At 38.6% G+C, this 14,873-nt stretch overlaps 1 protein-coding gene across 2 annotated transcripts in view; it reads left to right on the top strand.

Annotated features, from left to right (window-relative positions):
• The first annotated feature begins 1,855 nt into the window (after window positions 1-1,855).
• The window catches only part of LOC103368535 (CD151 antigen-like), a 33,399-nt gene continuing 20,381 nt past the window's right edge, over window positions 1,856-14,873 (top strand). Inside the window, exons 1-3 of one of the 2 annotated variants that reach the window (XM_008296940.1) lie at window positions 1,856-2,019; window positions 8,456-8,540; window positions 14,506-14,697. In XM_008296940.1, coding sequence (XP_008295162.1) covers window positions 8,457-8,540; window positions 14,506-14,697 — 276 coding nt within the window. In that variant the 5' untranslated portion in view covers window positions 1,856-2,019; window position 8,456. Of the gene's footprint in view, window positions 2,020-2,073; window positions 2,150-8,455; window positions 8,541-14,505; window positions 14,698-14,873 lie in introns of those variants that run through there. The other variant, XM_008296941.1, reaches the window with a different exon arrangement.

Raw genomic sequence — 14,873 nt, 5'->3', positions numbered from 1 at the left:
TGCCAGCTACGAACACCAGACTGCATCTAAAGCACCAACCTGTGGGTGAAGCTGGGTTTCAGGGCCTGAAGGTGCATGTATTTCTGCTGTATTCCTGCTGTATTCCTGCTGTATTCTTGCTGTATTCCGGCTGTACTCCGGCCTGACGCCTGCAGCAGCAGCAGCAGCAGATTGACAGCTTGTGTCCCACTAACAGCTTTTATCCCTGCAGCTCTCTAATAGACGGGCAGCAGCTTTCTCAGGAGCAGCATGTGCTATTCAGTCTGTATCTATTATGTTGTAATAGATGCATCTGCAAAGTTGCACGTTGCTTCTTATGAGTCGGTGCTTGAAGGTTGGCCTGTGAGTGTTTTCTCCTCAATTGTTGGTTAAATTTCTCCTTTTTTTAAAAATGCAATTACGTCTTCAGACTCATCTTTTCTTGTTTTACGTGCATGTCTTCTAACGTTGTTCACTCCCGTAAGCCTGAACTGAAAGAAGACTTCTCCTGCTGCCTCGTTCAACCCAAAACTTTCACACAAAATCATGTCTAAAGACTCTTTTCTTTGGCGTCTGACCTTTATTTCAAAGGGCGGCGGGCTAAAGCTGCAGGAAACCTGCTTTAAATGTGCACACCGTGAGCTTTTTCAGTCACAGTTCCTTTCAAGATTACGGTAATGCTTCTGGGAAAGATAACTGGAGTGGAGCCAGAAGGAGACTAGCGCCACCAAGTGGACAACCTGTGTTACTGCACCATAAACAACCTGCAGCCTGAAGGAATGAAGGTAAGAAACCATCCTGCTGCAGCCACACTGAAGAAACCACGTTTACTGCAGCAGTCTGTTTGAGTCAAGTCTTGTTAAATCAGAGGTGTTTTTAATTACTAAAGATAAGCTGATTACTCGTACATATTAAGTTATTCCAGCTGTTATCTGAAAGCATCTGAACACATCATTTCATCTGTTTAATTCACTGAACAGTTTCTTCTACAATATAAAGAATTGAAGGAAATAAATAAAAACGTGATTTCAAAGCTTTTGACTGATGCTGCCTTCATCGTTTATTGTCCTCTTAAAGCTGTTTTATGTGCCAGTTTGACAAATGTGCTGCTTGTTTTATTACATGTTTGTTCATACGTTTGTCTCGATATTTACGTTTTTATTTTTTTTTAGAAACTATCTAGAAAAAAACACAGAATTAGAATAATAATATAATGTTAATAGACTGTAAAAAAACTGTAAATAATGTCTGCATAATTTTTTTCTTTTTTTTTCTGTTACAAATATTTATTTATTGTTTTCCAACGTGAGACTGGAAACAGTTTTACTGAATTTAAATCAGCTGAAAAATCATCCTTATTTTACAGATATTTTCACTGTTTTGTTTTTTTTAATGTAGTTTTTTAAACGTAACAGCATTCAACTCACTAGTTTTTTTTTTAATTTTCGTATTTTTAAAATGATTTTTTGGTTATTTATTTTTTATTGTAGCATATAGAAACTGCATGTTCAGAGGACTTTTGAAATAACATTTATGAATAATTTAAACATGATTTTTTTTATAAACAAACAAAACAAATAAACACCAGGTCTGACCCAGTGTTTGATCTGTTATCAGGTGTTTGTGTCATTTCCAGCCTGAACAGAGCTTCTAGGCAGGTAAAAAATAAAAGTGTGATATTTACCCTGACTTATTTTGGGCCTAACTGTGTTTTTATAACGTTATGTTGAAGTATTTGTCCTGTTTGAATCATAAAAACCCTCCAGGACCAGATGAATCCCTGAAACCTGTCTGGCTTCCGGGTTTTTTGACCCTCAGTTCTGCCTGCAGGCTGCCGCAGAAAAGGCATTGCCCCGGGACACAGAAACCCAGAGCGGGGCAGGTGGCCCGGGGTGGAGTCAGCAGCAGCAGCAGCAGCAGCAGCACGGAGCTCATTCCTGCCCTCCAGCCTCCACAACAGGCCTGCGTCCGGACGGAGAGCACCGACAACCGGCCACTTTGAGGACTTTTCCCCGCTTTAGTCGCCACAAGAACCGGCAGGTAAGAGGCAGCGGAGCTAGCTTAACCCGCAGCGGACGCACTGGCGGAGCTTTTACCGTCTTTTAACCGAACACACGACACGTTTCACGGCTTTATCCGGACGTGTAGCCGCCACACGGGCTCCTATCAGGTAACTGTTGGACTTGAAAGTTCGTCGTTTGGATAAATGTCCTCGTTTTCCAGGAGTTTGATCAGCGGCTCCGGTTAGCGTTAGCTTCACAGGAGATGGAGTTTAACACGACAAAGGGCTGGAGCGGAGGGTGTAGCCGCAGAAAGGCACATTTGTTCTGGTTCAGGGACCGGAGCTGGTCGTTAGGAGCCCGAACCGGTTAGTCAAAGCTGGAGGGGACGTTAGTTTCCGGTGTTTTTACAGATTAGCAGTGATTTGTGGTAGAAATGTTAGCTAGCTGAACTTTTCTCAGTGACGGAGGAGAAGCTGCAGGTTCAGCCCAGTTCACACCGACACCGACCCACCCACCGGCCTTTATCTCTTTATTTGTTCTCATTTCAGGGTCAGAAAATGGTGATAAACGTCAACCAGTGCTCCCCAAAGCTCCGTAATATAAAGATGTTCAGTTTACTGTCATAAAAAGAGCAAAGAAACCAAAAAATATTCACATTTAAGAAGCTGGAGTCACAGAATTTACACCATATGACTTAAAAACAACGTTTAAGTTGGTTCTGAAAGCAGCTGGCTGTTCATTTATTAGTTAACAACTAACTATGTTCTCTACAATGTCAGAAGAAATGGTGAAAAATGTCAAAATCAGTGTTTCCCAAAGCCCAAGATGATAAATCTGATGTCTGCAACTCAAATATATTCACTTTACTGTCACAGAGGAAGAAAGAAGGCAGATTATTGTCACATTTACCAAACTGAAATCACAGAAATTAAGTTTAGTAAACTGTTTTCTGTCAAGAAAGTCAGAAAAAATGGTGAAAAATATCAAAGTCAGTGTTTCACAAAGCCCACGATGACAAATCTGGTGTCTGAAACTCAAATATATTCACTTTACGGTCATAGAAGAAGAAAGAAACGAGAAAATATTCACATTAAAGGAGCTGGAATCAGACAATTCTACTTTGTTCTGCACAGACATTAACCAAACTGATTATCTAAATAATTAGCAATTATTTTAATAGTTGACAACTGCTTGTGATCTCTGAAATGTCAGAAAAAATGTTGAAAAATGTCAAAATCAGTGTTTTCCAAAGCCCAGTGAGACAAATCTGGTGTCTGCAACTCAAAGATATTTGTTTTATTGTCATAGAGGAACAAAGAAACCATAAAATAATCTCATTTAACAAGCTGCAATCACAGAATTTAAGATTAATAAACAGTTTTCTGTAAAGAATGTCAGAAAACATGGTGAAAAATGTCAAAATCAGTGTTTCCCAAAGCCCACGATGACAAATCTGGTGTCTGAAACTCAAAGATATTCACTTTACGGTCATAGAAGAAGAAAAAAACCCGAAATTAATCCCATTTTAGAAGCTGCAAGCAGAGAGTTCAGTTATTTTTCTTGAAAAATACTCACATTGATTGTCAGAGTAGTTGGCTGTTTATTTAATAGTTGATAACAAACTGTGTTCTCTGAAATGTCAAAACAAAAAAAAGGTGAAAAATGTGGATTAGATGACAGATGTTTGTCCTCAACCTAAAGATGTTCAGTTTACTGTCACAGAAGAAGAAAGAAACCAGAAAGTATTCACGTTTAGGAAGCTGCAATCACAGAGTTTAGACTTTTTTTCTGCAGTAAAATGAGTCAAACTGATAATTGGGGATAAATTTAACAGTTGACGACTAATCTTTGGATCCACATGAATATCACAGTGAGCTCAGGGCAGCGGCATCAGTGCTGCTGGTAATTTAGCCTCATTTAAGCTTATTTACGGCTATTATCTCATGTAAAAACTGTGGAAACGCTTGTTTTCAAACTTTTGATTTAAGACTAATGTGACCTTTTTAATTAGTGCAGGAGAAGCGATGCAGCTGCTGCTGAGGTGGAGAAAATCCTCCATAAAATCACAGTAACGCTCATGAAAGCTCCTCTAAGTGCAGAAACCAGAAGATGTGTTGTCATATTTTAATATTTTAAAACGTCCCCGATGCAGATGTCCTGCTGTGAGGCTGTCAGACAGAAAAACGTCCACGATAAAACTGAATCTGCTCACTTTGGAGAACGAATCAGACTTTTAGGAGCATTTATTATAGAGTTTGTGTGTATTTTAGAGAAGCTATAATGTATTATCACAACAACAGATGAATAGATCCAGGCCTGTTTTATATAAAATTATTCTTACTTTTGTAAAAACAAGCAAAAAAAAATTTACCAAAGAGCAAAATTTAGATCCAGATCTCTTCTTAAAACATTGATTTCCATCCAGATCAATGATATAAATACTAATATTTATTGGTTTTATTGCTAAATGCAGCTGAGAGAGGGAGAAATATTTCATCATATAAAGCGAAACATAAATAATTTGCCAGTCATGAGGCGTTTATTGTCACCGTTTCCTGTTTAACCACACGTCAGATTAAACATGGAGGTAAATATAATAAATATTTCTTCTGTGACTCATCTGAAGCAATGAGCTGATCTCTCAGAATAAACCCAATATGTTATCAGTCCTTTATTTTTTATCTTGATCCAGTCCAACACCCAAAACCAGACTTACTGCTGCTAGTTTCATTATTTTAGGACCTTCTTGTTCTTAATTGTCTCACTAATCATCACCAGACTTCATCCCTTTGTGCTGTATGTTGTCACACAGCAGCTGATCAAGCAGTCGGCTTGTTTCTGGTGTTTTTCCCTCCGCTCACCTGTCTGAGGTCACAGGTGTGATTAAACGTGAGTCACGTTCCACGTCTGGATCGGTAACTGCAGCGTTGTCTAGAAGCGCTGGGCCAAAACATAAACTCAGACTTGAGAAATAAATGATTAACCTTCAAGGAAGGAGTTTCATTCGGGCCTTTGTCTGCTCACCTAATTAGTCAGACGGGACTCGTGTGGAGAAACCCTGAATTAACAAACATGAGAAAGATATTGCTGAGAGTCTCCCTGTTGATTTAGAAAACTGAGCTAATTAACGCCGTGAAGGATCCTTGATTTCTAACATCAGTCCCTCAAGAATTCAGCTCAGGAATTATTGTTTTTTATGTATTTTGAAAGCAAATTGGAAAGAAATTTTGAGGATTGCGGCTCCTCAAATCAGCATCTGGCTGTTTTTGTGGACTTGAGGATTAATAATCTGATGTTGACAGTCGAGTTAAAGGAGTTAATCTGTGAATAAAATAGGATTTAAATGAAGTCTGACGATATTTAGAAGGTCTGGACGAGAGCTGCAGCTAACAGTTTGTATATTAATGGTTACTGTGTGGAGTTTTTACTCCGTTTTTTTTATTAATTCCTGAAATATTAGAAAATTGTGAAAGATCTATCTTCAGAAATCTTGTCGTATTCAACCAAACTGTGTGTTTATAACAACAAATCCAGCAGAAAATCACGTCCATTTCCGTATTTAGTCTTTTTCTAGTTGATTTGCCTCCTCATAATAAAGTTGCACATCAATTTTCTGCATCTTAACTAATCAATAAACCAATCTTAGCAGCTCGTAGCGGTTGTGTGACATTAAAGTGTTGAACACAACCAGTCGTGTTCATGGTTTTGTTCTTATTTAATAAATCACAGAGTATTTACGTGAGGCTGGACTACGTCTGCAGCCTGTAAATTCAAAATTAAACTGTCGTTGTTGCTAAAAAGCTAAAGTTCTGAAGCTAAAGCGTTGTGTTTTTTATTTAAAATGTTTGTTTTTAGATGAAATATTGCTGAAGTTCAGTAGTTTGTTAAGCAGCCTGGTTCACAGAGAAATAAAGACGCACAAGAAAGCCGCTTCTCTCAGATAGTTTGCAGAAATAACATTTTTATTTCACGAACCCGAAACGTGTGCAACACTTAAATATCTGATGATAAAAACCTGCCTGGGCCAGCTTCAAGTATTCCTCCACTATCATCTCACAGCCTGCAGTGAGCTTCACGGCTAAACTAAACTCGATTTATGACGCCTGTGTCAGACAGCTGGCTGCTTTATTTACCAGACAGCAGTTCTGTTTAAGGATCCCAAACAAAGCGAAGACCCGACACCACCGTGGCAGTCGGGCGTTCTTCTAAAGGTGAACGCCGGGAGGTGTTCTCCCGTTTATGCTGCGTTTCTTGACTCAGCAGATTCCCGCCCGGCTCCGAAATGTAAAAAGCCAATTAGGTCTTGTTTGGATTTAATTAACAGGAGCTCGCTAAGAGGGTCGGCGGCAGCAGATGGCCGGCTGCAGACAGACTCGCTCGGCCGTTCATGTCTGTGTTGGAGGAGGTGGGGAAGCAGACGGGAGAGTTTGGAGGAGGAGGGCGAGTCTGGGCTTGACTGTAACCAGAACACTGTGGAGGGAGGAGAGATTAGAGGAGTGTTGCTGGAAGTCTGTCCCTCCACCTCACGTCTCAGGTTGTCGTGGCTGTTTGGAATCAGCTTCAAAACTCATGAATTAGTCGTCGTTTTCCATTCATGTCATGTCTGAAGCTGCAGCCGAGGCTTGGTGCCTCCAGAAGCCACCGGAGGAGCCACCGGAGGAGCAGGGCGGGTTCAGATTCCAGCTCCTACTCAGTGCTGAGTCATGGATCTCTCTCTGCGTGCACATGTAATAACTCAGCCCGCTGGTTGTGCCTACGCCGCTCATCTGATGCTGCACTCCCCCACAGCTACATTAGCCCCGCAACTACTCATTTGTTAAAAGCATCTCACAAAAAAACTAAAACGGAGAAGCTCTAATTCTGTCCTCGGTGCCAGCCGCAGTCCTGCAGTGCACCTACTTAACCCCGTTTAGTGCTGCAATAAGCGGTTCATCAGCACTAAATTAACCCGCAGCCATTTGGCTCGTTAATTCAATAGTTTCTGTTTGCAAATATGTCAAATTCTGTCTGGTTTCAACTTCTCTAATAAGAGCTTTTTGCGTCGTATGTGGCAATAAATTGAATATTTGTGGGTTTTGGTTTGTAGGACAAAGACAGGAAACAAAAGACGTCATTGTTGATGAATTATAAATGACATCTTTTAAATTTTTAATCTTCCAGACCAACTGATTTACCCTCTGAACCCCAAATCTGCCACTGAGTTTGGAAACCATTATATCTTGTAAATAATCGCCTAAAAAACACCATTTATCAGACAGAAACTGTGAAAAACTGAAATAATCGACATAATTTAGACCTTTTTAAGACACAATCTTAAATTTGATCTGGTTTCAGCTTCTCTAATCTGAGCTTTTGGTGTCAAAAATGACGATAAATTGAATATTTGTGGGTTTTGGTTTGTTGGACAAATACAGGAAACAGAAGACGTCATTGTTGATAAATTATAAATGACATCTTTTAATCTTCCAGACCAACTGATTTACCCTCTGAACCCCTCATCTGCTGGTGGGTTTAAAGAAATCACAAAAAACACCATTTATCAGACAGAAACTGTAGAAAAGAGAAATAATTGTTGTATTTTAGGCCTTTTTAAGCAACAGTCTTAAATATTATCTGGTTTCAGCTTCTCAAATAAGAGCTTTATGTGTCAAAAATGGCGATAAATTGAATAAATTTGTTTTTTTTCCACCTGTTAATCGGACAAATAAAGCAACCAGAAGGCCTCGCTCATAAGCTGTAAATGACATCTTTAACTCTCTGAACCTCAGAAGTGGAATAGGAAACCATTTTATCTTTAAAACAAATGCCAAAAAAAACCCCAAGAAACTGTAGAAGCGGAAATAATCATCATATTTTCAACTTTTGGTCCGTTAAACTGCTCAACGACGGACCGTTTTGCTGAAAAACGTAAGCTTAAAATGATGACGTTTAATTGAAATTTTAACATTTTCCCCCAAAATAAACCGTTTATTTTTCTGGATGCTGTGAAAAATTCTGATAAAGAAGCCGACACAGTTTTTTTTTCCTCCAGTGTTGGTGAAACCTTTGGACGCCATTTTTTGTAAAATAAATAATCAAAGACATTCCTTTTTTTTTTTTTTTTTTTACTATTTCTGTAATTCTAACTGTTTCATTCTGCACAGACGACATTTCTGATTGGATGATTGATTATTTTTTGCACCCAATGTTCTTTTTTCTTTTTTTTTTTTTAAACTTTGCAGGTATCAAAAAATCTAAAAACTGGAAATGTTTTGTATTTAGTTGACATTTTAGTGCAGCCTTGGGTCATTTTCCCGTCTTGTGCTGGATTTTCTGCATTATTTTGCACCAAAACTCAATCAAACTGGCTTTAAACCGTCAGCAGAGAGGAGTTTATATCAGCTGTACCAACAAGTTACCGTGCAAACGCTCAACATTGTTGTTCCTGATCCTGTTGAAGGAACTAAAAATGCCTTCTTGTTTGTTTTTTACAGCATGGGAGCGTACGAGGAGAAAAAGGAAACATGTGGGACAATCTGCCTGAAGTACCTCCTGTTCACCTTCAACTTTCTCTTTTGGGTGAGTTTCCATCCAGAACAATTCACTGTTTGTCTCCTTCCAAAGTGCTTTGGGCAGTTTTTCAAACAAATGCAGGCGTGTCGTCAGATGGGATGGTTTCACTGTTCAGGCCGTCTGTTGTCTGCTGCTTTGACCACGAGCTTCTGGAAGACTGAAAAGAAGTAATCAGGAGTCAGAAACACCGACAGGACGACAGCTGGACAAGTTAGGAAAGCGTCCGGGTCGCTGATGTTTGGAAGAGAAATAATAATAATAAAAAAAAACTACGTCACAGTTTACATTCTTGCCCTTATCTTGTGAGATTTGCTGCCAAAAGAAGCTTTTCCGTTGCTCCCGTTTCATATTTTACCTCCACATACGGTTGGTTCTGATAAACTGACCAAACACAAATCCTCCGTGTTTTCTAAATCTCAGCAGCTACCGCGATGAGGGTTTTATTACGACTGAAAACAGCAAAAGTGAATCAGAAATGATGATAAACTGATTGTTCTTTACAGCAGGTGATGTCTTCAGTCCAGATTCATGGAAGGAGCAGGCTGTTGTTTAAAATTAAGATGAAGCAGGACTTGATGGAGCTTTAGTTGTGTTTCCATTTAATTGTCATGTTTGACAAAAAAATACCAAAAGCTTGTTTCCATGAGCTGCTTTAAAGCGAAACTAACAAAGAAAAAGAAAAAAACAGCAAATTGTTGTCGACTTGCAGCAGAAAAATGGAGATAAAATTGTAATTGTTCTTTAATTATATCCTGTGTCGGCCATTTTTGTTTGAAGACGATGAAAGAAGCAGCTGATCAGTCGTGTGGTTTACATGGTTGTTGAGCTTTAACTCTTTTTAAGTCACAAACCAACTCAAGTGAGAGTGAAAACCTCTTTTTTTTGCTGAATTGGACAACTTTTGCAGTTTTTCAATGCAGCACCTCCTTCTGTTTAAATCCAACGACAGCAAACGCATCTAACGGATGTGTTTAAACCAAAAGAAACCACACGGAGGCTTCGATCATTTATCTAAACAGCACCAATTGTGATATTGATGAAGCTAGAAGCGACTCAGAAACCACGTCCAGGCCGGTTCCTGATGGAGGTGAATATATGAAACACTGGCAGGACGATAACACAGCGCCTCTTCTAGTGATTTCTTTCTTTCATGGCCTAAATGGGGAGAAATTATCTGCTAAAATCTCCTTGTGAGCACAAAGTCTTTCCTCTGAGGCGGCAGACAAACGCTGCATAGTTTAACACAGAAGATGCATTCAAACAAGTCAGAGTTTCCAGAGTCAGGAATTGGGGCGTTGCCGCAGGAAAGAGCCGCAAATAACCGACTGCTCGATTGTGTGAAAATAAAACATCAGCGAGCGGAAAGGAAAAGATGCTTTTATTCTGATTGGGTGTGAAGTCGCACTTCCAGCTCTGCCCGTATGTGAGAATCATCCGGCTGCTGAAGCTCACAGAGAAACGTCAGCGCTGTGGAAATCCAGAGTCTGTTGTGATTTACTGAGTTAATGTGGAGGAAGGAGAGACACAACAAACACACTGAAGTATGAAAGGAAACAACACATGCTCACCGCATCCTGCTTCTGGTGGAGTTTACCAGAAATGTGAAGAAATCAAATCGAGTAAAAAAAAAAACTACTGCAGAAGCTTTGAAGCACACTTAGTGGTATTCTTGTGGCTTTTTATTATTATTATTATTATTATTATTATTATTATTGTTATTATTATCATCATCATACAGGCTTCTGACACCGTTTGGTAGCGATTCATCGTACCGTTTTTACAACATTCGTAAAAAAGCTGTTTAAATCCATATTTAAATGAAAACTCTTTGGAGCCCTGTATCACCAGCATATTTTGCAGCAGAACCTTCAGTTAAAGTCCAGACGGGTCACAGTGCTTTCAGTATTATTCGTCTATTTCGTCTCTATTATTCGCTGGCTTTTCAAAATAAAATGTACTTATGAAGTTATGCCTCATCTATGATGTCTTCAGTAGTTTTCTAGTTGAACACAGTCTGTATTATGCTCACGAACTACCGGGTTTTCATCAGGAATACGTGAATTCTGGTTTTGGTGAAGTAAGAACCTTGAAAATTCAATCATAGGTTGTTTTTCAGTGTTTAAAGTCAGAATCAGCTTTAATGGCCAAGTACACACATAACGTAAAGGGAATTTAGTTTGCGCTGTTGGTGTCGCCGTGGGAATGAGCAATAGGAAAATAAAAAATAAAGTAAAATAACTATAGAAAGAAAAAATAAAAATAAAATAAATAATAATAATAAAAAATAAAGTAAAATAACTCTAGAAAGAAACAAAATAAAAATAAAATAAATAAATAATCATAAAGTAAAACAACTCTAGAAAGAAAAAAAATTATAAAAAATAAAATAAAATACCTCTAGAAAGAAAAAGTAAAAATAAATAATATTAATAAAAAATAAAGTAAAATAATGAGAAAAAAATAACGTAAAATTACTACAGAAAGAAAAAATAAAAATAAAATAAATAATAATTCTAAAAAATAAACTAAAATAACTATAGAAAGAAAAAATAAAATAAAAATGAAATAAAATAGTAATAAAAAAGAAAATAAGATAAACATATAGAAGAATTTACACATCTGAGCAGAAAAAGTGAAGATTGTTTACGATTTTGTGATGAAAATGTTTCCAGAGCACAGAATGATTGGAAAGGTGTGAAAACTTTAAATTTCGAGTTTGTGAACAAAGTGTTGAACCTTGAAACAAATCCAGCTGTTTGCAAACTGCTAGAGGAAGCTGACGAACAAAAGGTTGTTGATTTATGACAGAAACATGGAGACAAGTCTTCAGGAATCGCTTTTGAATTATTCCATCATGTGAGCTTTTATTGAACATGTTCAACGCTGTCTGGTGACAAAGACCGTGAAGCAAACAGCTGATGGGTCGTGTGGTTTGATCTCAGATTGAGGGAAAACGTTCATTAAATGAAGTCTTTGTCATGTTCAGGAGGTTTTTCAGCAGGAATACGTGGATTCTTGTTTTGGTGAAGCAAAAACCTTGAAAATTCAATCTGAGCTTCTTTTGAGGTTTTAAATTAAAGTTATTTACAGTTTCGGGCATGAATAGGATGTTTTCAGAGGCACGGAAAGTTTACGTTTCATGCACAGACAGCTTTGTTCAGGGAGAAAACTGAGTAAACAGAGCAGCAATTGTGTTTTTGGAGGATAAAATGGTTTAGAGGCTGTTTACTGAACTACGTTCTCACCTGCCTGCAACACGTTTGAGTATTTAAGCCACCGTCTGACATATTATGACATTTTTAAAAAGCACTTCTTGATCCTGATAAGGATGAGAACCGAGTGCAGAGAAATGACAAACGGATGCTCACGGTTTTGCTGAAAGATGCTGAAAAAGTTCGACAATCCAGCATCTTGTTGATATCATGTATACCTGCAAAAAGAAAACTCCACCTGTCAGTCTTTGTGAATGGACACATTCTGTGACATAACAAACATATCTAATTCAGACTGCTGGAGGCTCCCGGTTATGACCTCCTGCTGCCACTGGGAGTCGCCAAAGTTTAAACTTCTCGACGGCATTCACTGACTCCTGTGGTTCATTGAGGTTTAGCAGCAGGTGGAGATACAACAACCACATGGACTGCAAAGACTGAACCACTACCTGCTACTTAGCTTAGCTTTAGAGCTTCTGACTTAAAGAAAAACTGCATTTATTTACCACAACAGTTCTTTATAATGTCACACACACAGCATGGGGATGATGGATACTCTGTCAGATCAGCGAGCGACCCTCTTACAGGTGTTTTAAATGAGCTGTGAGAGCTGAAGTGTTAGGAATCGGTGATTATTGCTCTCTGCAGGCCTCCAGCATTAAGCCGGTGTTGTTTCCCGAGCAGCGTCTCTAAACGGAGAATCACTGCAGCTGTCGAGCAATTAGCAAAAAGCGCAGCCTCTTTGCAGAAGTAGTAAAAGCCAGCGGAGTGAGGTGTCTGCCGTCGTTCCACCGGCTCTGGGCGTGGCGCTGCCTGCCGTCGTCTCGTATAAATTAGATCTAAATTAGGCGGGCGGTTAGATGGACTCCTTTGGCGCCGTGACAGATTCCTGTTGCAGCGCTGCACCATCTGCCGACTCGTCTTGGTAATCACGCTCTGATTTAATTGTCCTCATGTTCTGTTTAACCGTTAGATAACACTGGAGACGTCGGTGCCGGATTGAGGAATTGATTTTCATGCCGAGTCTGTTCTGTGGGCTTCAGGGCGTTCATCAGGCTGTAAACCGTACGGTCGACTCCGAAATGTGTGAATATTAAAATTATTAAACGAGTGTAGAGCTTCAGTGATGATAAATCTGCCCGTTGTTTTCAATTTAATCTAAAAAAATCCTAAAGGTGACATTGAATAAAAGTGTCATCACATTTCTCAGAATCCACACTCATGAAAACTGGTTTTACTGTTTTTTGTTTGCTTTTTGCAAAATGCTGTTATTTCCCAGATTTTCCCTGTTAACTGGAAAAGGCACTGAAAAAATCTGTATTTTTACACATATAAATTTGTACTTTTCCAGTTTTTAAATCAGCAAAAATGGTGCTGCTGTTGTTTGGAAAAAAAATAATGATATAAATAAATGTGCATATTAAGGATTGAAATATATTAAATATTTTCTTGTGGCTGCTTTTTAATAGATTTTTCAGTAAATTACAGTCTTTAAAACATTTGTAAAATTATGTTTTTTTGCTGTATTTAAATCAACAATATTGTTCTTGTACAGATAATTGCAGTGATTGGAAAGAAAAAATATGTATACTAAAAATTGAAAAATGGCAAATCATTTGTTCATCTTTCGTGACTGGTGTTTTACAGATTTTCCTTGTTTTTGTGAAATTACATATAAAAACGAGCAAAATTACATAAAAAATAATTTAAATTTTTATGTTTAAACAGAAAAAAGTCCAAAACTGTATTTTTAAAAATTTTTTATAAATACTAATTTGTTCTTTTCCAACATTTGACTGTAAAATTACACCATTTTATTCTATTTAAATCAGCAAAAACAACATTATTATTGTACAGATTCTTGCTGTTATTATTACAGATTTTGAATGTTACAGTATTCTACAGTTTTTTTTCAGCATTTTTTATTTTATTTTTTTTGGATCCTTGCTGCCTAACTTTTATTTTATTTACTGTTTTTTTTTTGTTTTTTTTTTTTAAATAGTAATTTGTCTTTTACATTTGACAGTGAAATTACACAATTTAATTGTATTTAAATCAGCTAAAAATGTAATTATTTTACAGATACTTGCTGTTATTTTTACCATTTTTACAGCTTTTGAATATTACAATATTTCACTTTTTTTTCAGCATTGTTTATTTTATTTTATTTCCTGTCTTTGCTGCTGATTTTCATTTTATTTACTGATTGCTTTCAAACAGTGCATCATGAGGTAATCAATTTGCTCGTTTTAGTCCAAAAGATATTACATTTACATAGAAGTTGGACTAGAAAAATGACTCCTGCAGTTAACTGATTATCAGAATAGTTGCAGATTAATCTTGTGCCAATCGGCTGATGGATGAATTGATGAATGTCTGCGGCTGTAGCTCAGTTTTCCAGCCTCAGCAGCAGCAGCAGCAGCAGCCCTAGCCCTGAGCCTCAGACCTGAGCTGCTCCGTTCAGCTCCTCATAATTATCCTGCAGCATGAACTGATTGAGGACTGGATCCTGTGTGGCAGCGCTGCCTCCTACAGTATTTATCAGCTCACATCCACCCATTGACAGACATTAATTTCAGGCCCCTCCTTTGTCACTTTGAAGCAGCCTCGGCCGATTAATAATTTAGACCCCCTTTTTGTCACTCTGGGTTCTGTCCCCTCGGTGTTGCACAGCCTGTACCAGAACCCCGTGTGAGTGTGTGTGTCTGGGTTTTTCTTTCTGGGTCGAAGCCGGACCCTCACGTCTCCTCCTCTCTCAGTTGGCAGGGGGCGTCGTGATGGCGGTGGGTGTTTGGACCTTGGTGGAGAAGAGCGACTACATCAGCCTCCTCTCCTCCAAGACGTACGCTGCCTCCGCCTACATACTGGTCTTGGCTGGAGCCATCGTCATGGTAACAGGCGTGCTGGGCTGCTGTGCCACCTTCAAGGAGCAGAGAAGGCTACTGCGAGTGGTAAGAGATCACGCCAAGGTGGACGGATAGAACGAGAGCAGAGCACGCACACGTCTGAAACACGAGTCGCAGCACATGAAAGGTTTTCACTCTGACGCCACCGTCGTCTTCTAGTCATGGTTCCTTCTGTGGCAAGAAAGCATCCTGATAGAGTCAGTATTCAGATTTAGTTGGCC

Source organism: Stegastes partitus, unplaced genomic scaffold (assembly GCF_000690725.1).
Source record: "Stegastes partitus isolate 25-593 unplaced genomic scaffold, Stegastes_partitus-1.0.2 Scaffold1170, whole genome shotgun sequence".
Lineage (NCBI taxonomy): Eukaryota > Metazoa > Chordata > Actinopteri > Pomacentridae > Stegastes > Stegastes partitus.
Note: the sequence above shows the minus strand (reverse complement) of the source record. Positions and strands in the feature narration are given on the sequence as shown.